The 27376-nt window shown below is 50.5% G+C and overlaps 1 protein-coding gene across 1 annotated transcript in view; it reads right to left on the bottom strand.

Annotated features, from left to right (window-relative positions):
• Positions 1-3425: 3425 nt before the first annotated feature.
• LOC122364648 overlaps positions 3426-27376 on the bottom strand; it is a gene marked incomplete at its 3' end in the record, with an annotated part of 56829 nt that continues 32878 nt past the window's right edge. Inside the window, exon 3 of the mRNA XM_043335255.1 lies at positions 3426-4078. Coding sequence (XP_043191190.1) covers positions 3426-3983 — 558 coding nt within the window. The remainder of the gene's footprint in view (positions 4079-27376) is intronic.

The raw sequence follows: 27376 nt of genomic DNA, 5'->3' as shown, positions 1-27376 counted from the left end.
CAGTGTTGTTATCCTTATCTTGTGTTGAACGTTTCACCCGGACCTTGCCTCGCTGTTTTGCTCACTCTGACTTGTTTGGTTGCCTGTTCGCTGTTGGAGCAGTGCCGCAAAGACCGGTCCCGCGGTGGTGCCATGTGTGCCTTGACCTGTGTAGTGCAACTTTTAAATTAAAAAAAAGAAACCCCACTACGGACACTAAACACATCTCATATCACGGAGGTCAGCGTGTGAACATGCGAGATCATCTTGGTTGACCTTAGAAAGGTCAATATACAATGTAAAGATCATGTCCAGTCAAATTCTGACATAAACCACACGGAACAGCTTCGTTCTTGTCGATGAGATCACGTCCAGTTACGGTATGTACGATTTTGTCAAAACGGTGGGAGGTTGTACTTATTATGACGTCATAGCTCGGTGAACTGACATGACCCAATTTTTTTGTCTAGCAAAGTTGTGCAAAGGATACCCCAGAGCTATTGAAAATTTCAGCACGATCCGACTAATAGTTCAGCGCGCATCGCAAAAACAACTCAGGGGGGGGGGGTCGCATCGACCCCTCCCCTGTCAGGGCGATGGTTAAGTCACCTCACGAATCACGACAAATTAGTCGACTAATATGCAACAAAATCATTGACTAATGACTGACTAATGACTAACAAACATTTTGGTTGACTGACTTTTGACTGACTAAAAAAGTGCTTGACTAACGTTAGTCGACTAATTTTTGACTAATGACTAATATTCATTTCCACCTCTACTTCTAACCTGACTCCAGGGTCACGTAGCGACAAGCGCGGTGGTAGGCGGCTTTCTAAAGAGCGTTGAAAATCATGAGAATTACTTCAGTCATGTTGCAGTTCAGACCAAAGCCCACGTCGTCATGTTCATCGAAGGAAAAGTTTCGCCTTTTTCGACACTCGAGGACATATAAAGCTATAGCGCGCTGAAAGTGGGTTTGATAGCTCTCTAACGCGCGCAATCAGCCATGGGGGGGGGGCGTATCGGCCAAACCCGATCATCTAACAAAATTTAAGAAGGCTAGAAAGACGAGAAAAAGCAACGGATAGCTGTAGGATGCTTCAGAATCGTAGAGGTCATTTTTCGATTAGGTCATCGCTGAGGTCGTTGAAGATAAAGTAATGATAAAAATGATAAACACAAAGAAAAGATTACGAAGAAAAAATTATTGTTTTTTATATCTTTCACAAATGACCGTATAACTCGTGAACCAAAGAGCAACTCATCTGCTTCGCGATGAGTTACAACATACAGCTTCGCGAACAACTCATTCGATAGGCCTTTCAAAACGCTTTCGCTTTTATTATTTGACCTCAATGGCTCTTGTCAACGGTTTCGCAACAGAGCAGAGGGCAAATCCATCTAAATAGTCACATTTTACCACAAAAATTTTGCTAAGAATTTTGCAACAACTTTGGTGAGAAAAACTGAGACATTTACATTTTACTTTGTCATCGTTTTCCTCGTCAACATGCATCGAATGAGCTACCTATAATTCACATAAAAAGTTCAACTTCAAAACGTGACCGCAGATCAAGGTCATGAATTGCGCTGTCCATCAAATATGGGCAGAAATGGTCGTGTTTCTGTAAATATGCTGTTGTTTTGACGTGCCTCTTCAGATCACGAGCTATTTGTCCTTTTCCCCCGATTTGGCTGGTAATGTTAAGGACAAAGATCTGACCTGACCGGGCTGACCACAGATCAGACTCAGAGTGTTAACAAAGTTTAAAATCAGAAACTCATATTCAATGATATTCAAATGGTTTTGCGAGTTTCCAAAAATTCGGCAAAACAGCGACCGCTTTCGTTGTTGTTAAGGGCCACCATTTGGTTGAGGGGGCCCACTTTGCTGGGGGGGGGGGCCCATCGCGAACGTCTCTCACCCCCGTCTCCATGGAGTTCTGGCTGCGCCACTGTGGAAAGGCGTTGGCTTTGGTTGCTTCTGAATGTTATAATGACTATAGCCAGCGATGGTGCAGATAGCCCTTCCTGACTTCCAATTGCTGCATCTACGCTCGTCATCTGCTCCAACAGAGCCAGCCAGCAGGAGTGCAATGTCATATTACCGGCTGCAGAATGCAGCGGAAGCTAGCGAGCAGTGATCACCCAATCGAAAAAAAAAACGCTCCAAACAAAACCACAGAGCCGTAATTTTGTTTTGTTTTGTTTTGTTGGGTTAGGCCCTTTCGGTCGACAAGACCATTGCAGAGCCGGAAGGATGATAGGAATTAGGGGGAGACATTGGTCTGGGCAGGCACCCTAGTGAGTCGCCGGGGCTGAGCCCGTCCAGAGGACAGGCCACCCAGCCCCAAGGCACTCACTACACCCGGCTACGGGGTGCGCTCCCTCAGGAGCAGCGGTGCCGCTCCAAGGGAGCAGCCCGCATGAGATAAAGTTGCCTGCCCAGCCCGGAAGGGGGTTGTGGCGTGGAGGAGAAGGATTTCAGTGTCCTGAGGATAGAAGCACGGACAGGTGGAGCCGTAATCAAAAACATTAGCTATGTAATCGGTGCTGATAGTGAATGAGGAGAATAACAATAATTGATAAAGATGGTAGCAAGATTTTTTCCAGCACTAGCCCGAACATTGATGGTGCTGCCACCTGCTTCGAAGTCAGTGGTACGTTTAGTTTCAACTACGGCCAGCAGAGTACCTGAATATGTTCCGATCATGGCTTTACCAAAGAAATTCAAGGTTCGCATCAAAAAATTCTCCAGAATGCTAAATTCAATGTTTGCAAATGTCAAACATGCTTCAAAAGAAGAAAGAATAGACGCAACTACTTTGACCGATAAAAGAACTTCGAATAGCTAAAGGTCAAATCCCCAGCCAAAATAGTACCATACAATGGTTTAAACAGTTTCCTCCCTCTCACCAGGACCAACCCATTCACATTCTTCTGTCCAGCACGGTTCAAACATTTTATGCAATAATGCAGGACGTGCAACTACCGGGACCTAACTATTGGCCAAAGTGGCAAAATCTTGTTACGGAACAGGATGTCTTGTAGAACATACGAACTACCGTCAACTCTCAACTCAATAACGCGAGTTCCCCGGCGGATGAAGCAGCGGTCGATGGCACCGTTCTTGTCAGGCTGCCTTCTGATATAGCGACCATCGATGTTGTATTGTTTTCTAGTGCATAAACTATTTTCCATCAGGGGTCCCGGGTCAGAATGTAAATAGCAGAGCCCAAATACAATACACGCACGTTACACGATGCATTTTTTTTTCGAGAGTAGCGGTTACTCCCCCCCCCCCCCAGCTAGTGCGCAGTCGTCCCCTGCCCCTCCCAAGTCAGCGCAAAGCCGTCATCTGTCCCCTCCCCTAACTAGCTCCCAGTCACCTCTCCTTCCCCCGGGCAGTGCCCAGCCATCCCCAGTCCCACAGCGCCACTCACGTGTCGGAACTGGCGGATGGCGCCGTTGATTCTCAGCGAGTCGGCGGCGATCTCGGCGAACTCACTGCCACGGCCCGAGTCGTGGCAGTGCAGCTGGCGCAGGCTGGCCGCTGAGCGGGGGTGGTGGCACGAGGTGCACGTCTCCGGCTGAGAGTGCTGGCGCACGATCTTGTCGCGGCTGGTGGAGGGCGCGCCGAGCGCGGCCGGGCCGCCGCCGCGCGCGCCCACCACCGAGCACACCGAGTCGCGCGAGCCCACCCGGTGGATGTTGATGCACGAGCAGCGGCGGCGCGCCAGCGTCTGCGGACACAGGTAGGTGCGCCGGCAGTGCAGCTCGATGTCGGGGAAGCTGCGCGCGGCGCCCTCCTGGCCGCCGGACGGCTCTCCGGAGAGCGGCGGCAGCGTCAGCAGCGGCACGGCTCGCACGTCATCGGCCGGCTCTGTGGTGATGACGGGCCGCTGCCGCGGCGGTGGCGGCGTGTCCTCGGGCGGCAGCAGGTTCTCGGTGGAGCCCTGCCGGCCGCAGGGCGACAGCGGGGACATGGCCGACCGCTCCATGCTCCCGGCGGACGGTGGCTGTTCACGGTTTGATTCTTTGCTCAGGGCGGTGAGGCGGCGACCTCAGCGCGCCGCGGCGCCGCAGGTGACCACGTCTGAAACAGAGGGCGCCCAGGTCAGCGCGATGGTAGCGACACCGTCACCCCTGGCGGCCACATTCCGAGCTGCAGCTCACAGCTCCGCCCGGGTGGTGGCGCGTTGATCACTGATCAGTCCAATACCACTCCAATTGGCTGGGGACGAAAGGCATCGCCATTCGACACGATTTGCAGCCGGTTCGCTGGGCGGGATGGATGAGTATGAGTCCCGTCTCCACGTCGGAGCTATAAATACATCTGTCTGGAGGTCAGAACGTCAGATTGCTCAACACCCAACAGATGGGTCGTGATTTTCCATTGCCTAGACGTTTGTCGCTCCACATCGCGCTTATCATTCTAGCCCGACTCACACTAAATGGATTACACGAGCCAAAAAGTAGTTCATTAGAGCGCTAGTTAGCCGTAAAACAGGGCCGTATCGTGACTATGTTGCCAAGGGCGTCGCCTGACGCGTCGCCATCATTTGTCGGCACTAGGGCCATTGACCGCTTATTAGCCTGTTGCCGAGCGCATTGAGCGCCACTGGACGCTTCCAGAGAGGCCCTCAATCGACTGCACTCTGTAATGCAGCTCGCTCTCTGAAGCACAGGGCGGCGGCGGCCGGCCGGGCGTCCCAGCGGCGCCGTGTCGATACCGGGACGGCCAGCGGCCGCTGGAGGAGACGGACCGACCGCCGCTCCCATAAACAATGTCGGCCGTGCACCGGATTAAACGCGGGCCCTAACCAATAACCATAACGGCTGTTCAGACTGCAGTTAATGGCCCCAGATAAGGTCACAGCTGGTTGACGGAGGAGCGGAGCCGATGCTCGAGGCGAGCCGACAAGGAAAATCCGACCGGATTATCAGCGATAAAGGATCGAGCCGGGCATGGAGCCAAAGATTTATTATGAGAGGGTGCAAAGCTCTGTAGATATAAGCATTTGCTAGTCACTTATTTTTACTTGTAAGAATACATAGTTTGATTTAGAGTGAATTCTCGCTTTTTTCGCTGTTTGTTTTTGTTGTGACCAGGACCAGGACGTCACCAGGACAATCGTCTCGGCTGTAACGCTGCAGGAAGATCGAGAAACACCCCTAGAGAAACATATCATCTTCCTCCCTAGCGCATATTCAAAAACTGAATAGGGTAGCGTAGTAAGTGTTTGTTATAGCATTGTGTTCTTGTTATCGATGTTTTTTCCAGCAGCGCTGCGACAGCTACTAGCTTGTGGCAAAAAAGGGAAATCATTTAAGGCGGTATCAATACTTGGTCTGGATTGCTCTCTGCCTGTGTGATAGTGCCAGTAAGGTTCAAGCAATTACCAGAGAAATAATTGGAGAGCACGGATGGGTGTGATGGCGGAATTCGGTAGGAATCTGGGCTCTGACTTCCATGAACATTCTGACATTAATTGGCGAATGCCGAGGAAAATTGCGCCGCGGAACCCAATATTATCGGCACTGGGCGTAGAAATACGTTCGTGGGCGATTCCAATAGTTGTATGCATGGAATGTTTCCGGTTCAGCGAACCTTACATTACATACGGTGCAAAAGGGTATTTGAATAATGTTTGGCATGGAGCATAAAGTGTTGGCAGGCGACCGATCGTTGCATTTAAATACAGCCCACAGAGTCCCGGCCACAGGAACCAGTAACGGATGGGACTGGACAGGGACCTGCATTACCCTATCACAAGAATAAACAGGGCGACAGCTCTGCCGTCGTGTGGAGCCGACCTTTCTCTGATTCACGGCTACTAATTCCACTCCAGCCCGCCGGCACACAATAGCGGACCATTTACCGTGCAAACATGGCCGGACGTGTGTTGTGACGGGTCAAATACCGTGGCCGGGCTTCAAACGTTCGGCGGAGTGGTTATAACAGGGTAGGGGCCTGTCACACAAGGTCCTTAGCAGTGGTTATAACAGGGAGTGGATCTGTCACAGAGGGGCCTTAGCAGCGTTTATAGCTCGGAGTGTGTCTGTTAAATGGGCCTTAGCAGTGGCTAGTGGCTACACCCGTCTCACAGGTGCCTTAGCAGCGGACTGGTGTTTGATTCATCTGTGATTGAATCGATTGGATTGAATCAAACAAAATTTGTTGAATCAAAAAGGTTTGATTAACCGTCAGGATTGTTTGATTCACAAGTCATGATTGAATCAAACGCATTGGGAATCAGGGTTGATTGAATCAAAAATATTAATGATTCATGAACTTAAAAAAAAATGAAGTGAACGAACATAGTTCATTATCAACAATCACTACTGCCATTACATGACCACAAAAAGAACACAACAAATACAATACTATCCCTGATATTTTGTATATTTTATTTTTAATTGAATCAAAAAAGAATCATTCAAAAAAAAATTGGCTGAATCAAACGTGAAACATTCCTTTTATTGTTTTTTGATTCTCTGAATCAAAAGGAATCGATTCACCAAATTTTTTGAAGGAATCAAACGGTGATTGAATCAAACAAAAATCAAATGAATCAATGATTGAATCGATCCGAAAAAGGTGAACCAAAAACCAGTCTGCTTAGCAGGGGTAGCACTGAAGGATCTATTTTTGAGAGGGTCTCGGTTTCTCGGGGGCCTGACAGCACCCGTCAAAGTAAAGGTGACGGTTAAACGTGAGTTTGATAATAGAAGTGAGGTGAAATGAGATGAAGTGAGGTGAAGTGAGGTAAAGTGAAGGTAGGGTGAGGTGAGGTAATGTAAGGTGAGGTAAGGTGATGTAAGGTGAGGCTATTACTCATAGTCACACATCAAGTCGCACTTTTGCACACTGTCAGCCGCCTCTCGGCTCTCGGCAGCCCTCCAGATCCTCAGATGTCACGACTGGCTGGTTTATATCGTCCGCGCGCCACAGGTAACCACCGTACCGTGCCCAGTGTCCCGTGACAGCCACATCCGGGGAACTCGGCCTTAGTGCGAGCTCCACCAAAACCTGGATCAGGCCGGGAAGACCGCCAACATCCTTTCCTCGTTAGATGATAACTCATCGGTCTTTTTTGTCCTCAGCAAGTACCCATCCCTCCCTTGATCAGTGACCCTGTTTCAGGCGGGTGCGGCTATTCCTCAGTGTAGGAGGCTGCCGAAAGGGTCCTGTTGGGGCAATCTTTGGTGGTCTGTCTCGAGACGGGCTGAGCCCACCCGGCGCGGCGGGACGCCCGCTGCTGATCGCTACATTCCGCCAATCTTCCCCTCCGCTCCTACCTCCCACTCCAAGGGGCCGAAATGGTTTTTCCGAAGGGCAAAAATGGTCTTGATTGCCTGAAAGGGATTATACCAACAGTGCAAAATGCTTATGACCGCCTATTGAGTTCCCACCGGGCCACGACACATCCAGCAGATCAAGATGCCTGAAAACTACGCTGAGCGGCCACCATATAGACTGTCCCGCAGGACAGTCCTGTGTTGCGGAACAGCCTACCACTTCAGGGCAGACTCAGCTCGGAGCAGACGGCACATCACATTACGCACCGCATGCAGGTCGGGTATGCTTCCGAAACAACTATTTTTGTGCAATGCTACGCTATGCAATCCATGCAATGCGAAATTTTGCTTATTTCTAGCGCATATGTGTCAGAACAAAATTAAGATGCCTGAAAACATAGCCCATAGGTACCATTCCCTTCCACGCTTTCGGTACCCCGCCTCCCGACTTCCGAGGCACAGGCAAATGCATGTAGGTTTCTCATGCCCCCATTTCTGAAGGATGACGATCACCAGAGCCGAACACCATCGAGCCAGGCGAGGATTCCGCCTTTTCCACCAGCCCTGTCACCGAGACCGTCCCTTCCATAAGCCATGACAACAGTACCGCCTTTTCCTTTAAGCCATGCGGCCAGCTTGCGGACGTTGGTTTTTTGCCGGTGTTGTGATCGGGCCACTCTGTATGATGGCTGCTCGCCGGCCCTGCCGCGGCATTGTCCCAGGGGGGACGACTGGCGGGGCGGGGCGATTGTTCATTGTTTGCTGCTCGTGCCGTCCCTGCCCGGGCCTTATCAGGCGGCCGAGAGAGCCGGCAGCGCAGACCAACTCTAATGGCCCGACGTCCGCCCGGCGGCTGCATTGTCTCAGCACGGCACACGGAGGGTCGCTCCGCTTCCCCACAACCGGAGACAGGAGAGATGGACTGTCGCGGCCTGAGAGCGAGCTGAGACACAGAGGTGGGAAGACTGAGCCAAGAAGAGGTGTTTGGGACTGGGCCAGCCCGAGTCTGACAGCTTCTGTCCTCATTTCTTTTCATCGTTAGCTGCTTAATGACTGATTAAGCAGCGTTAGCTGCTTAATAGAAAGGCTTCTGGAAATTTATGTTCGCAGCAAACATTGCAACATTGCTGCTCTCATGATCATTTACATTTACTTCCGTTGATAATTCACATAGGATGGGTTTTCAAATATTTCGGGTAGAGAATCGATATTAAACAAAAAAATCAAATTTGTAATTGATAGATGACGTCAAACTTAACCCTCGCCCGTATTGGTGTTTTTCCAGCCGCGAACGTATAAGGGGGGGGGGGTCCGTTGGACCCCCCTTGCCGTTTCGCCCCTGATCGAGCTAGAGCTTCGCGGAAAAAACGAGCGTGTTGCCCGTGACGAGAGGAAGCCGATGATACCCAATTTTAAGGTCCTAGGTCATTAGTTGACCTTGCAGGTCAGGTCAATGACCCCACAGGCGGGAAAATCGGGACCTGTTAGAACGTCGTAAAGTGTGGCTACTATGGGGTTTTTCGGGGTGCTGATCACGAATATCATGCTAGTTTTGATCACAGATGATGTCTTCATGTATTCAGGCCAGGTCGGGTCAGGTCAGGTCAGGTCAACCAGTAAGGGTATTCGTAGTAGGTGGCAACCGCCTTTGACAGCTTCGTAACATGTTACGAAGGCACCAAAACTACTTCGTTAATGTTTATATGGTTGCTAAATTCGAATTCAGCTCCAAAAACTGGCCTAGAAACATGTAAAACTCGAAAAAGTGAACCGAGGTCATCAAAGGTCAATGACCTGACCTGACCTTCAGGTGACCTTGACACCCACCCTAATACATGGGGGCAAAACATCATATCACATGTTTGAACGCTTGAAACCACGAAAAGACTGCAAACGCGCGGCTAATGCGAGCCGACATACGCCGAATCGCGATTCCAGCCAAACATGGTCTCGAAAAGTAGGTCACAGGTCAAAGGTCATTTGGGTCAGGGTCATGAATTTTTCAGGGTAGGTGTGAAATTGATGAACGCGAGGGTACTGAAAGTTTCGTCGCGATCGGCCGCTTTTTACGCGAGTTATTCGCGAAAAACCATGGGGGGTCCGTTCGACCCCCCCCCCCCCTATACGGGCGAGGGTTAACTTAAAACCCTCGCATGTGTGCGGCGTTTGCCAGCTTCTAATGTGTAGGGGGGGGGTCGGTTGGACCCCCCCCCTTGCCGTTTGGCCCCTGGTCGAGCTAGAGCTTCGCGGAAAAAACGAGCGTGTTGCCCGTGACGAGAGGAAGCCGATGATACCCAATTTTAAGGTCCTAGGTCATTGGTTGACCTTCCAGGTCAGGTCAATGACCCAAAGTCGGGAAAATCGGGACCTGTTAGAAAGTCGTAAAGTGTGGCTGCTAAGGGGTTTTTTCGGGGTGCTGATCACGAATATCGTGTTAGTTTTGATCACAGATGATGTCTTGAAGCATTTAGACCAGGTCGGGTCAGGTCAGGTCAGGTCAACCAGTAGGCGTCGTGACGGGTATTCGTAGTACGTGTCAACCGCCTCTGACAGCTTCGTAACATGTTACGAAGTCACCAAAACTACTTCGTAAATGTTCAAATGGTTGCTAAATTCGAATTCAGCTAAAAAAACTAGCCTAGAAACATGTAAAACTCGAAAAAGTAACCCGAGGTCACCCGAGGTCACCAAAGGTCAATGACCTGACCTGACCTTCAGGTGACCTTGACACACACGGGAGTAACATCAAATCACATGTTTGAACGTTTGAAACCACGAAAAGCTTGCAAACACGCGGCTAGTGCGAGCCGACATACGCGAAATCGCGATTCCGGCCAAACATAGTCTCGGAAAAGAGGTCACAGGTCAAAGGTCATTTGGGTCAGGGTCATGAAATTTTCAGGGTAGGTGTCAAATTGATCAATGCGAGGGTACTGAAAGTTTCGTCGCGATCGACCGCTTTTTACGCGAGTTATTTGCGAAAAACCATGGGGGGGGGTCCATCCGACCCCCCCCTACACATGCGAGGGTTAATCAAACTTAGTACCAAAATTATGTAGATACTTCAATTCGAATGGTTGTTCTATTCACTTGCCATTCTATCTGACACCAAACACAGAACTGATAAGCCCTGATGGTAAGAAAACATTTGCTCTTACGATATGGAAGCTGAGCTGAATTGCTAAATTTTTCTTAGCTTAAAACTTATACCGTCCCGGCCGTGGCTTGTTTGTGCTTGTAGTGATAAACACAAACAATAGAAAACATCCATCCACAGGGCCACTCAGCAGTGTAAATAAAACGAAGTCATTCAAAACATAGCCCCTACACCTCAGTGATACACACAGTCCAAATACATACTGAGGAAAAAATGTAATTAACTGTCCGCTATACCTATATCTTTCACTTACTACCAGTCTACTGAAATGTCAATGGCTCGTCATAGCGGTAGAAATGCCGCCATCGGACAGCGTCTTTTTATGCTGTTCACCGTCCAAAATATACAAGCTAGCATGACGCATCCTCCAACTTTGATAGTTATTTATTTAGCTTTCAACTTTGGGCATCGTTTGTCACAAAGGGCGGCCTCCGTATATCCTCTATTCAGTGTTGACGGCAGGCTCCTTTCAGCGCGCGCCAGAGAAGCGGCGCCCTCCGCCCTGCGGCGGTCGCTCGTCACATCCGTCGCCGGCCCGCGGAGGTCGGCCGTCGCGCGCCGGACCAAATGAAATGGACCGGCGAGAGCGGGTCACTTAGTGCCGACTTTTTACCAACACGTCTAATCAATCAGCTCAAGTGGAGCTGGGGAAAAGGGGATGAGATGGGATGGTTCGCCACCTCGCAGACACGTCAATAGACACTCGGCACGGCTTTGGGTACGATACAGGCAGCCGGGGCGGCCATAAACCAGTCAGTACCCCTCCCTCCGCTCCCCTTCCCCCGCCCCAACGAGACTGGGCTGTTTGTGGGGACACGCTCTGTTGGCTGACAAATATTGACATTGGAGACAATTTGTCAGTTATTTATTCAGGACCCTGGCTTGAGAGAGCTTTCCGCAGATCGGACCCATCGTCCTTCACGGCTGTCACGCCGAGAGGAGCCGACTGATCACTTGTAAAGATTGTACGATTAACGAAAAAACCACGTCAGTTATAAAGAGTTACGAAAGTTACGAATGATGCAAAAATTGTAGGCTTACTACAATCCACATAAGCTACAAAATACAGGACACTTGTATTATTTTTAAGGTTTTTACTATTTTGTCGGCTGAATTTCAACTTCTAAACAGACCCAGTTGCCGAATCAAATCTATGTGACAGCACTGTAGCCTACCAGCTTATGGAAAATGGATGTTTCTCGCTTCAAAACATTGTTATAGCTGTTGACTCTTTCCACTCTTCATAGGCGGTCAATAATTTTCAATTTCGTAATCAATTGTGTGCTACTACAATTGTAATGCTGACCTGACCTAAGCTTCAGATGGTTCTTGACCCACCTTCTGAATTCCTGATTCTAATTCCTGACCTAGCTTCAACTGATTCATAACGGATGTGCGTGCATACAGTGGGCATAACAACACATGGTGGCTGCGTCCGCACCACAAATGATTGTGCTGAGTCTGACTGCCTGAGTTCAGTCAACACTACTGTCAGACAGGATTAGTGCGCGCTGTTCAGTCAACACTACCGTCAGACAGGATTAGTGCGCGCTGTTCAGTCAACTATCGTCAGACAGGACTAGTGCGCGCTGTTCAGTCAACACTACCGTCAGACAGCATTAGTGCGCGCTGTTCAGTCAACACTACCGTCAGACAGCATTAGTGCGCGCTGTTCAGTCAACACTACCGTCAGACAGGATAAGTGCGCGCTGTTCAGTCAACTATCGTCAGGTGCGCGCTGTTCAGTCAACACTACCGTCAGACAGCATTAGTGCGCGCTGTTCAGTCAACACTACCGTCAGACAGCATTAGTGCGCGCTGTTCAGTCAACACTACCGTCAGACAGGATTAGTGCGCGCTGTTCAGTCAACTATCGTCAGACAGGATTAGTGCGCGCTGTTCAGTCAACACTACCGTCAGACAGGATTAGTGCGCGCTGTTCAGTCAACTATCGCCATAACTCAGACAGGATTAGTGCGCGCTGTTCAGTCAACTATCGTCCGAACTCAGACAGGATTAGTGCGCGCTGTTCAGTCAACTATCGTCAGACAGGATTAGTGCGCGCTGTTCAGTCAACACTACCGTCAGACAGGATTAGTGCGCGCTGTTCAGTCAACACTACCGTCAGACAGGATTAGTGCGCGCCGACGCACGTGCCTCGTTTTTTATGCAAAGCTCTAAGCCATTTAGAGGGTATCTGATGGAGGTGTGCATTAATATGTTAATTATTAAATATTAGGTACAATAATAAAACACGTGGTCGTCGGCGAACAGCTAATCAAATAACTATGCCATTGGCAGGATATTGCATTTAATCCGATTTATTCGCTACCAATTTTGTCCGATGCCAATCCTGCAAGTGTTCCCATCAATATTGTATCATTATTTCAGAAGTTCATTGATATGTTGAATAAACCAACAAATAATTAATGATAACTAATGGTAATAAATAAATAATAATAATGATGTTATTTGAAACGTCTTCAGTAATGGTCTTATTAACATTAGCACCCTTTGCTGAGCATGAGCCTTTTAAAACGGTGGCGCATTGTCCGCAAGGGCAACTAACTATGTAGCTAACGCGGCACTTGAGAAACATCCCGCATCAGCACAATCTCCGCATGGACCGTAGTTGGACCCACTACCACCTCAGGCTTGTGTTGCTCCAGAGAATTTTGAACACCACCCAATTGCTGAAATGACAATGAGGTTTGCTTACATCGTGTCTGAGCCGGCCTCGTGATTCCACGAATGCACTGCAGCGCACCGCCGTTGTCCGAAGGTCAGAGAGCACTGAATGGGCAATGGAGAGCAGCAACAGAGATAAACGCTGATAACAATGCTCCAGTGCTATTGATATACAAAAATAGTTTAGGTTGTTTGTATTTTTGACTTCCTTGGCATTGTTGACTGTCTGCGAGTAGCTGCATACTCGTTTCTGCTAGCTTAGTTTCAGCTAACATAGTCAGCAGTCAGCACCAACAAATGGGACACCCAGGCTCATGGGTGAAGCAAAACAACTGGAGCCAACTCAAAAGGCTGCCGAGTAGCGCCGATGAGCGGCGGGTCACGTTTCACAAAGCCAACAGACTGGCTGCCAATGCCCGTCTGGCTCGGCCCGCGGGGCACGGCGGTGGTCCCGGTAACCGTAAACTTGCGTCCCGGTACCTATCCGACGCTGGCCCGCCGTCGGCCGGTCTGCGTCACCGGCTGTGTGCTGCTGGCCTGTAAGAATCCTGCTGTTGGCGGCGGCACGGCCCGTCGGACAGGTTAGAGAGACGTGCTGGCCTTGTTTCGGCATAGCTCTCATGTCTGACAGTCCGTCGGATCGAGTGGACGCGGGGGGCTCTCGAGACGCTCTCGAGACAAGTGCGCAACGAGAAAGGATCCAATTTGAGAGGCATGTAGCAAAAATCATGACGGCTAACTGCCAACAACATCGCAATACCTACGCTGCGGGCTTCGTTCATATCAAGAAGGCACTCGAAGAAATATCGAAATATTCATAATCTGAGCCACTCAGATCACCATGGACTGGTTATAAGAACAACTGGCCAAATCAAGCCATCCAATTTGGCCAAACGAGAAACGAATAAAAAACGGCACATTTACGGCATTTCGGCCGCATTTCCGAAATCAGTCCTTCACACTATGATTTTGTAAATGTTCAAATCGAAATAGGGTAACTTGAGCTAGACATAATGGAAATTGGTCCACTATTCACCAGAACTTAACGTTGTCAGTAAAACATGAATTTACGGATTACGAAATTGCAAACAGAATCAAATCGAATATAGCTCACAGTTCATTCAGCACTGGCATTTCTACATACAAACAGCCGTTGGCTTACGACTCGCGTTTGTTTGTTTTACACCGAACCAGGAACTTCAACAAATAGCTTTATCACAGGTCTCAGAAACGCCGATCTCTAAATTCTCGTCCTGTCCGTTTATATTTTCATCTTTACCTATCCTGGCAGCAATGACTCACCGACCAGACACCGCCGCGCCGGCTGCGGAGATTCACACCCACCGTCCCTGCAGCACCACTGCAGTGGCAGGGTCCTCCGCCTCAATCCCAGCCCCGGTCCCCGGCCCCAATCCCGTCCCTGTCCCTGGCGTCTGCCCTCGTCCCTGCCCCCCCCCCCCCCCCCCCGGCGCCCGGGGGCACCGAGACACCGACCTCTGACGTCACGGGGCGGGGCGGGGCGCCAAGTGCATTACCTGGTTCCGGCGGTGCGACCTTTGACCCTGGACATCTGCAGTCAGCTGTCAGCAGCGCCGGCCGAAATGGAGCTCGCGCGCCCGGCACCGTCAAAGTCGCGCCGATAAATTGTGCCGACTGCTGCACGCTACACGACAAACCGACTCGCTGCTGCCGCGACAGAGCGAGCAGTGAGGCCCTACAACTGTCCGGGCTGGCGGGGATGACTGGCCAGCGGCGGCGAAGAGTCCAAACAAGGTGTGATGGGGGTGTCCTCATAATAAGCATACGAATGGACCGCGAGGTTAAGCTTTACTTATAGGTAAGCCTTTTACGCTGTGGGATGCTAGGATGTATCGATGAGTCAAATTGCCTGGGAAGCCATGGAATAACACTGAACACTTGCCAAAATGGACAAGAAGCCTATTGAAATTATTTTTTGTCTCAGATTTGTTTGGTAACAGTTCGTTACGTAATAAAACAGATGGGCCCGCGATGCAAATGGAAATGTGCGAAGCCATAGACGGCACGTTTGACAAGAACATTTATGTAATAACGTCCTCGGATGTTCTTCGTCAAAAGTGAACGAAGATCGTAGTGGAACTATAAATACTGTCCATTTTTAGCAATGCAACAAGTTCCCTTGATAATATTTGTCACCGGTATGCCATTGTTCTTTTATCAGCCCGGATGGTTGACATAGGATCATCCTAACATATCACCGTCTTAACTTATGCTGTGCAACTCAGCTACCATAACCGTCTTACGTCCATTATGCACATTCACCAATTGGCATCCTAATCGAATGCCTATACTGTAGCGAGTAGCTATAAGCGAGCTGATATTTTTATTTGATCATGAAAGTGATTTTAAATTGTGTACTAATGATCTTTTGGCTTCGTGATTCAAAATGCTGCCCATCTCCTAACCTTTTTGTATGTCTGGCCCTTGTGTCCGTATATTCGCCTTCATTACTATCTCAATCGCCGCATAATGCCCGCCCGCACTCTATCCGAAATCCTGCGGCCTGTAACCAAAGTAGACAGTGCGGGGAAACCTGTCAGTCCCGGCGTTAGTTATTGACCTCTGGTCCCCGTCAGAGCGACATTTCTGCTGCTTCAGCCGCTGCTGTCGGCTCGACGGGGCGGGTCTGTCCACTCCAGGCGCGTCCGGCGTCCTTCTCGTCTCGATTAGTTACCGTCTCCCATCAGTCCGCTGAAGTCTGCTTCTTCAGCCAAGTTCGGCTGAAGTCTCTCCCTCGGCCTCGTCAGCCCCAGTCCGGCTGAGTCAGTACAGGTCTCCCTGAGGGCGGTGCGTTGCGTGGCCGGTGTCACGGGATGCTCGCCTCCGCTCCATCAGGTGCGGCCGGGCCCGTGACGCCGCGGGGACGCTCTGTCGCCGGTGACCGCTCTGTCAGTTTGTCTGTCACCGGGCCGGACCGCGGACGGCCGCTGTCCGCGGCCGCAGTCACGAAATCGGCGCTCCGTGTGCATACACGTCGACACGCCAACAGCGCTAATTACATTGGGACTGTTTGCCCGGCGGACGGGCGGCTGTGACACTGCGGCCGCTGTGGCCGACACAAAGTCACGCACCGAGTGCCGATAGGCCCTCAGAGATAATTCCCCGATTGATGGGGAGACCGGCGGCCGGCCGTGGCAGCGCCGCTCTGGTGTGCTGCCCAGAGGACCGGACCGGCGCGGCATCCGGCCTCGCCCGTCGGGGGGGGGGGGGGGCTGTTTTCACAGGCGCTCATTGCCGGCTATGAATAGCGAGCTGACGAGCCGGGTTATTCCCGTACGGTGATCTCTGTGACTGGGCAACTGGGAGTGGAAATGGCACGGCAAAATGGGTCATCGGATGTCCCATATGAGCCTGCGTTTCCGTCTGACGAGAACGGCGGATTAGAGCAACTGTTCGCTGAGGACGTGGAAAATGACTGCATTGTTACATTTCTACGCAGTCACATTGCAACATTGGTGGAACATATCGTCCGTGTCAGCAGACAGCGCCCAACAGATGTTTGACACGCGATATGTCTTACATAAGCACGTGCCTGTTTTAGCACTCCTCTCCTGGCGCCAGTCCTCTGGACTCGATCACAGTCGACAAGGTTGGGGCCTGCTGGGCCGGCCTTCGCGCAGGTGTCGTGTTTGTGCTATTTGGCCATTCCACAAACACTCAGCGAGCTTCACAAACAAACCAGCACGGCGGGAGTCACACCAGCCGCCGAGCGTCATGGAAGCGCCGGGATCTGGGCCCCCAGGCGAGCGGAACCCAGGTATCTGAATGAAAAACTGCCGGCCAAGATATACATCCATATTCAATTTGTATCCACCTCTCCGGGATACTAGGGTCTGCTTCGCATTTGCCATCGTTCCGCTTCAATTAGCAATAGGAAAAGGTCTACTAAGAAAAAATATGCTGGATGAATTACACTACGTGCCATGTAGGAGTATTTTGTGAACGTTTGCACTGCACTTAGAACGCGCCTAATATTCGATGAGGCGGTCAATAGGTTCAGTTGAATTAACTAATGAGTTCGAACGGTGTCATTACTCAAAGCGAATCGATCGCACCGGCAGTTTGTAATTTGTTTATTAATGAAGTAGTCTCGTATGTCGTAACGGTAATGAGGCAACAGTGCTCTGCACAAAAAAAAAAAAATTTGGGAGCGCCTAGATGTATTTGTAAACAACACACGAAATGTTCCAAATAAGTTTTTTTGTAAGAGCATTAAAAAACAGTGATTTTCAAAAATGCCATTAAATACAATGCTTCATTCTAGTAACAAAAAAAAAATATATGAAATTGAACATACCAAACTACGAACACTTCCACTGAATTGAAAATTCGGTGAAGTCCGCACAAGGTATTTCTAAAGCATTCCAACTTCATATAAGAGTTGCGAAATAATACGCCATGGCGAATGAGTACAGGCTTCCATGCTAATTGATCACGAGGCCCTGCAGTAGCGGCGCTGTTCGGTACGGTGTGAGGTCACTGGGCAGGTGCGCTTCCTTCCGCCTGCGCGGTTGGCACACCCACACGAGGAGTGAGGTGGCGGTCCCAGGTAGTGACTAACCCGACAGCCGGGCGCCAGTTGGCTCATCCTTTATCTGAGCGTTCACCAGACAAAGCCCCGCCGGACAGCCACGACTGATGGGTCGCGCACCTTGTCAAACGAGACCGGCGACAGCACGCTAATATTTTTCATCTTAGAATAGCGTGTGATAATCTATCTTCGATACCAGGAGGCTGACAAGGTAAACACAGAAACAGGTCGCATAAACCTCGCTACGAGCAGCATCAGATCGTTCAAAGACGCTAGCGGTAATGATACAGGAGCCATGCCCTTAGTTGGAGTGCACTGACGGCTGGCGCCAAGATCTGATCTGACCTGCGGTTGACGGTGCCGGGCGAGGCATGTTTCCTGGCCAGCCGGGGTCCGGTGCGGAACTCGGTGTCACTTGCGTCGTGTCACCTGTTTCGTCGTGACGCTTGTTCCCCCAGCACAGTGTCTTCACGATGTGGCGCTTCCAGCCCACTGTAACCGGACAGCGAACAGCGCGCCTTACCGGACACTGTAACCGGACAGCGAACAGCGCGCCCTTACCGGACACAAAGACAATCAATGCGGCTGTGATTGACGCGGCGCGGCTGCTCGGGGGGAGCTGACTGCCTCCGCTGTCCGTGTCAGGGCCACCACCGCGTGTAATTGGCCCACCCCACCCCCCTCCCCCCCCCCCCGCCCGAGACGGCCGGCCGCACCGCTCAGCGCCGCCAAAGGCGCTGAGCGGTCGGCCGTTGCTGATAGAAAGGTTTTATGAACGCGATTGTTTGCAAGAACCGTTCCGCTTCGGTTTCAATTCCAGCTCGCTGATATCGAAAGCGCCGCCGTCTCCAGCCAGCCGGTCCTCGCCTCATTTGAATAATAACAAGGCTTTGTCTCTGAACTCGGGGACTGCGCTCTCCATCCATCTGAGAGCTGAGTGAGACGGATGCCGCGCTGTGCTGCTCTGGCCGTGTTGGGTTCAGTGAGGCACAACACGGCAGGAGGTTGCGGGACTTATCTGCCAGAGTTCTGTCCTGGCCCTGAGTACTGAGCAGTGCGCACCTCTGTCCCAGCAATGAGCACCCGTCCCAGCACTGGGCGTGGTCCTCTCTGTCCCGCTACTGAGCTGAGTGAGCAACTTTACTCCATTACCGAGCATGAACAGTGAACACCAGCGCCCAGTGGGCCTCAGTGAGCACCATCACCGAGCACCCAGCCCCGCCAGCCCGCAGTGGTCACCAGCCGAGCGGGTCGGACGGACGGCCGGATCCACGGCCGCCGCCGTGATTGTTTGATCAATGGATCAATGTCCCGGCCGTAAAACTATTTGAGAAGCCATTCGTGACGGCGATGATTCGAGATTACGATGACGCCGCGACCCCAGCAGAGGTCGCCGGTTGTGGGATTTTCCAGATTTATAGCCAGCTTAAAGGACAAGAGGAACACTTCGGATCACTGTTAGTGCTAAAAGACTGTTTTGTCGCTCTGCGGGACACCCGACAGTCGCTTTTTATCGCCTCCAGCCGTCAGAAGATAAAAAGGTGCTCGTCATCAGTCGTTCAGTCATAAAGACGTCAAGCAATAACATTTTTAGCATTGCCGTGCACCAGGGATACGGAATCGGAGCCGGAGTAGGAGTCGGAGTCTATCTGGGTCGATAGTTCTGCCCGGAGTCGGAGTCGGAGTTGGAGTCGGCTTTTGGGAAACAAAGTCGGAATCAGAGTCAGAGTCACCGAAAATCCATTAATCCTGCAGCTCTGCTGTGTGGTAAGTACTGAAGAAAAATGTTCGTGTGGTCCGTATTAATATGTGAGGAAAAAATAATATCAAGCCCGCTGCTGCCTCGAATCAAAGGTATATCTTCATTTATTTATCAAACCAACGCTACCATCACACCGTTGCAAGTTGCTCACAAACTGACTACATTTTGTACTTGCTGGCATTTAGGGCTGAGTGCTGCTCAAGAGCCAGCCGTATCGATGAGAACAACCGACATGGCGGCCGACAATACGGCTCCTCCAGCCGAGAAATCAGTTCACCAACGTGAAATCAATCGGGCCAATTTCGCGTAGAGCCGTTTTCCATTATGAGAAAACCGCTGGCCCGTGTCTGGCAAATCGACGTAGCCCCCACGCTTCACATAATGCTTTCAGGTGCCATTTGCAAACGGCATTTGGAAACATTAGATAGGAGCACCGATCCTAGGGTCTAAAATATGGTTTCGCATGTGTGTTTTTTTAATATCCCACTGAACCACTGGGAACATTTATTCAACAACAGTGTCAATAAATGGGTGATTTGACGCCTGGCTCAGATATATTTGGCTCCGTTTCCAGTATCTCATTTCCTTTCAAATATTGATGACACAACTTTTTCGTTGTTGTTTGTTTCAGGCCGGCCCGGGCTGTCTAACTCTGGGATTTATGTGCGGCTTTATTGACCCCGCTGGCCGGGAGTCCTGCACACGCCGGGAGTCGGTTCTCGTGTGTCACTCCGCGCCGAACAGCGAGAGGACCGCTGGGCAGTGGTCAGTCCAATTGGGAGAGTGATGCTGCCAGGGAGGGCAGATACAATATTTCCCATCTCAGTCCTCTGAGAAGCCAGTCAATCACCGTCGTGTGGCCTTGTGGGCCGTGTTGATGGATCAATGCTTTGAGCTGCAAAAACAACACAACTGAGTGACGATAAATATTTTTCGAGACAAAGTGTCCTCACAGCGCTGCATAGACACTGTGAAATGGAGCAGCCTGCCATTGAGTCTGGATACCCAGAATATCTACTGGCGGATTCAGGGGAACAAATCCCCCCCCCCCCCGCCTCCAAAGCGCTCGAAATCGATTGAAATTGGCAGTTTTTTTTCCAGAAAAGAAAGAAAACTTAATAACTTTCGAAAAATATGTGCTTTAAATTGTACAGCACAGTGAATAATACATCAATAATCGGGGAGTTTTTCGATTTAGGAGAAGCTTTTTTCGGGGATAATGCCCCCCGCAGCGTTCGCGGCCACCTTTCTGGATCCGCCAATGGGACTCACAGGTTCAATGTGCACCAAGAGCGTCATGGGGTAAGGCGGCTGTGCTAATGTGCTATACATATGCATTGAGCGTTGGACAGTTTCATGTAAGGAAGGCCGAAGCCCAGAGGCAGACGATTCTTAGATGGTCGCCCATCTCCCATTTGCCATTTTAGTTATTCACAATATTTCATATTTAATCCTATCAAAATAAATTTATGATATGAGATTAAAACGGATGCAATGTCTTAGCAAGACAAAACTAAATAAAAAGCGAAACTTGCGCTGTTACTGGTTTTGCATTCACATGAAATAATGCATATATGTAGATAATTATATGCTCTTCTTGGAATTAAAGCGTATGTATCTGCATGGATTTGTCGACCACCTATCGACCATTCCATGCAAGGCTTCTATGCAGTTAGCTGGGATCCGATTAGTGGAACGATCAGTACATGCTGGACGTTTAAAGGACCCCACCATAAATCAGAGACGAGGGGACCAAACCGTCCCCGTCCCGCTCGCATGACCAGCCCACATTGCACTCATGGGGGTCATTAGCCAAACACTATTCATTTTGAGCGCAGCCGAGCATCACTAAGACGCTACTCATTTGTTCATCGGCTGAGGAAGGACGCCACTCAGTAGCCCATCGGCTGAGGAATTAGAACCACAGCCGCCACGTCAGAGTCGCTCGCCATTGCTGCGTCAAATATCCCGCCGTATTCTTGTTCTTATTCCAGTATATTCCACCGTATTCTTATTCCAGATATCTGAAGTGACTGCAGAGTCCGGATCATTCAGTGGCACCGAGCCCGGCCGCGTATACGAGTAACTGGGCATGGGTAGTGGGTTCTATGGTTCATTACATACTGGACTTACCGACATCATGTCCAGAGCCGGCAAAGATCTGCAGTGCTGTGTTTCGGGTACAGTCGTGTACAGGTTGATGGTCCCCTACTCTTTATCCACCGGGTTCCTATGGCTCAGCATTGGCAGCAGCCGCCTGGTACCGGTAGGCTGTGCCGCATGACCCGAGAGTGAAGCGGCACAGCCTACCCACACTGTATGACACCGGCTCGGGTCGCCTGGTAGAGCGATTTGACCGGACGCTGCGTTACACCGGCTGGGGGGGGGGGGGGTGGTAAAGGTCAGGCCTGTCTATTTAGCTCGGCTCGGTGAATGAGGCGGGCTGGAGTGTGGTGTGGGGCGGGGGTGATGTGGGGAGGGAGTGAGCGGACCTGGGGCCACTGGCGGATCCAGGGGGGGGGGCCACCGGGGCCATGGCCCCCCCCAAAAGCCTGAAAGGGGGGGCCAACATATCTTTTGGCCCCCCCCCAAAACGCTTGGAGAAAAATTAATGTGAGAAGGTTGCGTAGTAGATACCTACTAGAATCAGCAGCGTGATTCAATAGCGTAGAGAAAGTCAGAGGCGCGGGAACTACTTTCAGACTGGGGGAGCACACCATAATAGAGATCAACCTAGGGTCCCCCCAAATCTAGTTTTCTCACCGGTTTTAGGCCACTTATTTTTCATCCCTTGGCTTTTTCAACAAAAAAAGAAACAGTTGCAAAAAAGGACGGTATTCCGTTTGAAAGTTGTGGGGGCACCGCCCCCACTGGCGGATTCAAGGGGGCCACCGGGGCCATGGGCCCAAAAAGCCTGAAAGAGGGGGCCAACATATCTTTTGGCCCCCCAAAACGCTCGAAGAAAAATTAATGTGAGAAGGTTGTGTAGTAGATACTTACTAGAATCAGCAGCGTGATTCAATAGCGTAGAGAAACCCAGGGGCGCGGGAACTACTTTTAGACGGGGGGGGGGGGAGGTCACACCATGAGAGAGATCAACCTAGGATCCCCCAAATATAGTTTTCTCGCCGGTTTTAGGCCATTTATTTTTCATCCCTTGGCTTTTTCAACAAAAAAAGAAAACATTTGCAAAAAGGAGCGGTATTCTGTCTGAAAGTTGTGGGGGCACCGCCCGCACGGCCCCAGAGTTGGGGGGGGGGGGGGCAAGCTGCCACCACTGCCCCCTCCCCCCGGTTCCCGCGCCTATGGAGAAACTACCGGGTTTACTAGCTTCCTTCATAAAGTGTCGTCATGTCTTATCGTCACCCGAGAAGGTCTTATTGCATAAATATCGATTGAGCTGTCAAGTTAACAAACTTGCTGTGGCAGCCTGACCTGACATGACCCGGCAACTTTTCATTCACGGAATATGCGCAATAAATTTTTTAGGAAAACTCATTGAGTTTTCGTTGAAAAAAAAACTTGTTTTGTTTCGCAATTGTACAAGAAGCATATGAGGGACCTTTTTGTCCCTTCCTGCGAAACGGTAAAAGACTTATTTCGGTCACAGCTCAGGCCAATCTCTAAGGGTCAGTCGGGTCACTTATTTCTTAAAAGGGTCCTTACGGCATCCAAGGACCAATTCCGGCTTTTGAGTGCGCCACATCAGCATTTGATGCTACGACAGATGTCGAAATCTGAATATATGTTACAGGCCGTATGAAAATTCGGTCCGTTTGCAAACGGCCTGGCCCAGTCAGGCCATATGAAACTACCTGAAAACACCGGCCGTTTGCAAACTATGACCTGAAATATCAGACCGTTTGAAAACGACCTAGTTAGTTTCGGCCTAGCGGATCCAGGGGGGCCACGGGGTCATGCCCCCAAGCCTGAAAGGGGAACAACATATATTTTTTGTCCCCAAAAACACTTAAGAAAAATGAATGTGAGAAGGGCGTAGTAGGTAGAGAGAAAATACCGTATCATTAAAAATCTGTGAGCTTGATAAAAGTGTTGGTCTTGTCTTCACCCAAGAAGTTCTTATTGCACACTTTAACCATGGATGAAAGAACCTTCATCCCCTGGTTCTCCTTCATCCATGCTTTAACTCTCGATCGACGTGTGAAGTTATCGTGTAAGGTATCATGAAGCCGATCGCGACGAAACTTTAGTACCCTCATGGTGACAGAGTCTGAAAATTTCATGACCCTGACCCAAGTGAACTTTGACTTGTGGCCTATTTCTCGAGACTGTTTGGCCATGTTGGAGGCCATGTTTGGCCGGAATAGCGATTCGGCGTATGTCGGCTCACATTATCCGCGCTTTTATAGTCTTTTCGTGGTTTAAAACGCTCAAACATGTGATATGATGTTGCTCCCACGCATTAGGGCGGATGCCAATGTCACCTTACGGTCAAGTCAGGTCATTGACCTTTGATGACCTCGGTGCACTTTTCCGAGTTTAACATGTTTCTAGGATAGTTTCGTTTAGCTGATTTTGAATTTAGCATTTTGCAGCCATTTGAACATTTACGAAGTAGTTTTGATGCCTTCGTATCATGTTACGTAGCTGCCAGTGGTAGTGGACACCTGCTATACGGACGCCCATAAGTATTCCTACTGGTTGATCTGACCTGACCTGCCCCGACATGGTCTAAACGCATGAAGACATTATCTATGATCCAAACTAACATGAAATTTGTGATCAGCACAAAAAAAACGTATTACAGCCTTACTTTAGGAGGTTCTGACAGGTCCTGATTTTCCCGTCTTTTGGGTCTGTGACCTGACCTGGGCGGTGTTTCACGGCACGCTGCCAGCCGCTGCCAGCGCTGATGGCACTTTTGGTTTCAATGGAGACATCAACAAGCCTATACCCACAACACTACCGAAGCCTGACCTTAGCTCGCGGAATGCGCTGTCAGCGGCTGTCAGCACAACCGTGAAACACCGCCCTGGAAGGTCAACCAATGACCAAGGACCTTAACCCTCGCATGTGTAGGGGGGGGTCGGATGGACCCCCCCCCCCATGGTTTTTCGCGAATAACTCGCGTAAAAAGCGGCCGATCGCGACGAAACTTTCAGTACCCTCGCATTGATCAATTTTACACCTACCCTGAAAATTTCATGACCCTGACCCAAATGACCTTTGACCTGTGACCTCTTTTCCGAGACCATGTTTGGCCGGAATCGCGATTTCGCGTATGTCGGCTCGCACTAGCCGCGTGTTTGCAAGCTTTTCGTGGTTTCAAACGTTCAAACATGTGATTTGATGTTACTCCCGTGTGTGTCAAGGTCACCTGAAGGTCAGGTCAGGTCATTGACCTTTGGTGACCTCGGGTGACCTCGGGTCACTTTTTCGAGTTTTACATGTTTCTAGGCTAGTTTTTGGAGCTGAATTCGAATTTAGCAACCATTTGAACATTTACAAAGTAGTTTTGGTGACTTCGTAACATGTTACGAAGCTGTCAGAGGCGGTTGACACGTACTACGAATACCCGTCACGACGCCTACTGGTTGACTTGACCTGACCTGACCCGACCTGGTCTAAATGCTTCAAGACATCATCTGTGATCAAAATTAACACGATATTCGTGATCAGCACCCCGAAAAACCTCTTAGCAGCCACACTTTACGACTTTCTAACAGGTCCCGATTTTCCCGACTTTGGGTCATTGACCTGACCTGGAAGGTCAACCAATGACCTAGGACCTTAAAATTGGGTATCATCGGCTTCCTCTCGTCACGGGCAACACGCTCGTTTTTTCCGCGAAGCTCTAGCTCGATCAGGGGCCAAACGGCAAGGGGGGGTCCAACCGACCCCCCCCCTACACATTAGAAGCTGGCAAACGCCGCACACATGCGAGGGTTAAAATCGGGTATCATCGGCTTCGTCTCGTCACTCACGGGCAACACGCCTGTTTTTTTTTTCCGCGAGCTCTAGCTCAATCAGGGGCCGAACGGCAGGGGGTCCAACCGACACCTCCCAGCCCGCGAAGGCTGCGCCACGCACCGACCCGGAGCGGGCTAATTGGTCGACAAAAGCAATTTGAAGTGTTTTCAAAGTAATATTTAGGCTCGGGTTGGGTGGGCTACCATTTCTATTTTTTTTTTTTTAGTTAAAAAAAAAATATCGTTTCAGGGCTGTGACGAAAAAATAAGTTGCCTAAATCCGATGAGAAAACAGGATTTGGGGGTACCCTAGGTTTGGTTACTTGCAGGAGTTGGCCCCCCCCCCCCCAAAAACGCAAGTCTGGATCCGCCAGTGCCTGGGGCTGGGTGTGTGTGGTCACTTGTCGCATAGAACCGATCGTAATCCACCCTCCAAAAATTCGCTTTAGAGATATTCACAAAACCCAGGGGGTTCAAACAGCCATCTCCCAAGTGGGGTGCGGAAGGACAGGTAAGGGTCCATACGGTCTCCTCATGAATTGCAGCAAAGCGGACAGAAAACAGACCTGTCACCAAATAATCTTTCTGAAAAGTGGACTAATCGCATAGCCTCGGACACAGAAATAAACATCCAGCACGCGAGGCGTCTCGAACCGGGCCTCTCACTAACGGTCAGTTTGACAGTCTAGCACTCCTACGCTGAGCTACACCGGATGGTGGCCACGGACGGGGCAAAGTCTGGCCGGGCGGGCGGCGGGGCCGGGAGGTCGGCAGCAAAGTCAATGAATGTTGTTGTGGTTTCGGGTGCCGGTCGCTCTAGCTTGGTGGAATGATGATGGATCATTGGCAAAACTTTCAACGTGGAGTCCCGGTTCGAGCCTCATCGGGGCTCCGGCTACTTTTCCGAGTTAGGATCTGGTTTGATTTTAGTGGTTGCGAGCCATTTATACGGTTTTATATCTACATGTCGATTGTCGATTGATTGATTCATTCATTCATTCGTTCATTTATTACATGTCGACATTTAGCATACGAATTGACATCCAGGATCAATCCGATCAATCTACCATTTTCATAAGCGTATTGCCTAAATATCATGCATATATGTGGCACAAGACCTATGGTTGCCTCGATACCGTGCCAAATCACGTTTTGCACAATGCACGAGTAAGTTATATTCGCTGGGTCTTCCGTGCATTGTGCTTAGCAAAAACAGGAATGCAATTGTTAAGCGACGCAAAATGTGCAATGCAGCAAGTGACCACACAACCCGCCCAGCCCCCATGGTCCACCAACACGCCCCACACCACTCCCCAGCCCATGCTAACCACCGAGACGAGCCCCTCCCCCCCCCCCCCCCCCGCGCTGGTCTGACGTGACAGCTGGTCTACAAAGCGCTCCACCCGGCGACCCGAGCCGATGTCAAACGGCGTGGGTAGACTGTGCCGCTTCACTCTCGGGTCATGCGGCACAGCCTACCGGTACCAGGCGGCTGCTGCCAATGCTGAGCCATAGGAACCCGGTGGATAAAGAGTAGGGGACCATCAACCTGTACACGACTGTACAGTCTGTCTTAAAAGTACCGCGCAAAGTGACGGTGGATCCATCAAGCCTGACTGAGGTAGGGCCTGCTATAATTTGAAAGTCACCGAACCAATTGACCTAGGGAATGGACGAGGATGTGAATTGCTTCGGTGACTCAAATTTAGTAGGCCCTTCCTCGGTCAGGCATGATGGATCCACCGTCACTTTGCGCGGTACTTTTAAGACAGACTGTACATACATCGCCGATCTCGGGACCGAAATATCCGGTGTCTCATCAACCGCACGACCCGTCGACATTCATTGTGGACCGGTCTCGGGCGGCCGTGCCCGCAGGTCGGGCGACCACTGCAGTGCACAGGGCCGCGGCATGTGCAGGGGGTCAGACGACCGCCATAGAAATGTGGGGACACTGGACAGTGAACAGCTCGGACAGTCACCGC

Source organism: Amphibalanus amphitrite, unplaced genomic scaffold, assembly GCF_019059575.1.
Source record: "Amphibalanus amphitrite isolate SeventyFive unplaced genomic scaffold, NRLGWU_Aamphi_draft 000689F_arrow, whole genome shotgun sequence".
Lineage (NCBI taxonomy): Eukaryota > Metazoa > Arthropoda > Thecostraca > Balanomorpha > Balanidae > Amphibalanus > Amphibalanus amphitrite.
This window is presented reverse-complemented; position numbering and strand designations above follow the sequence as displayed.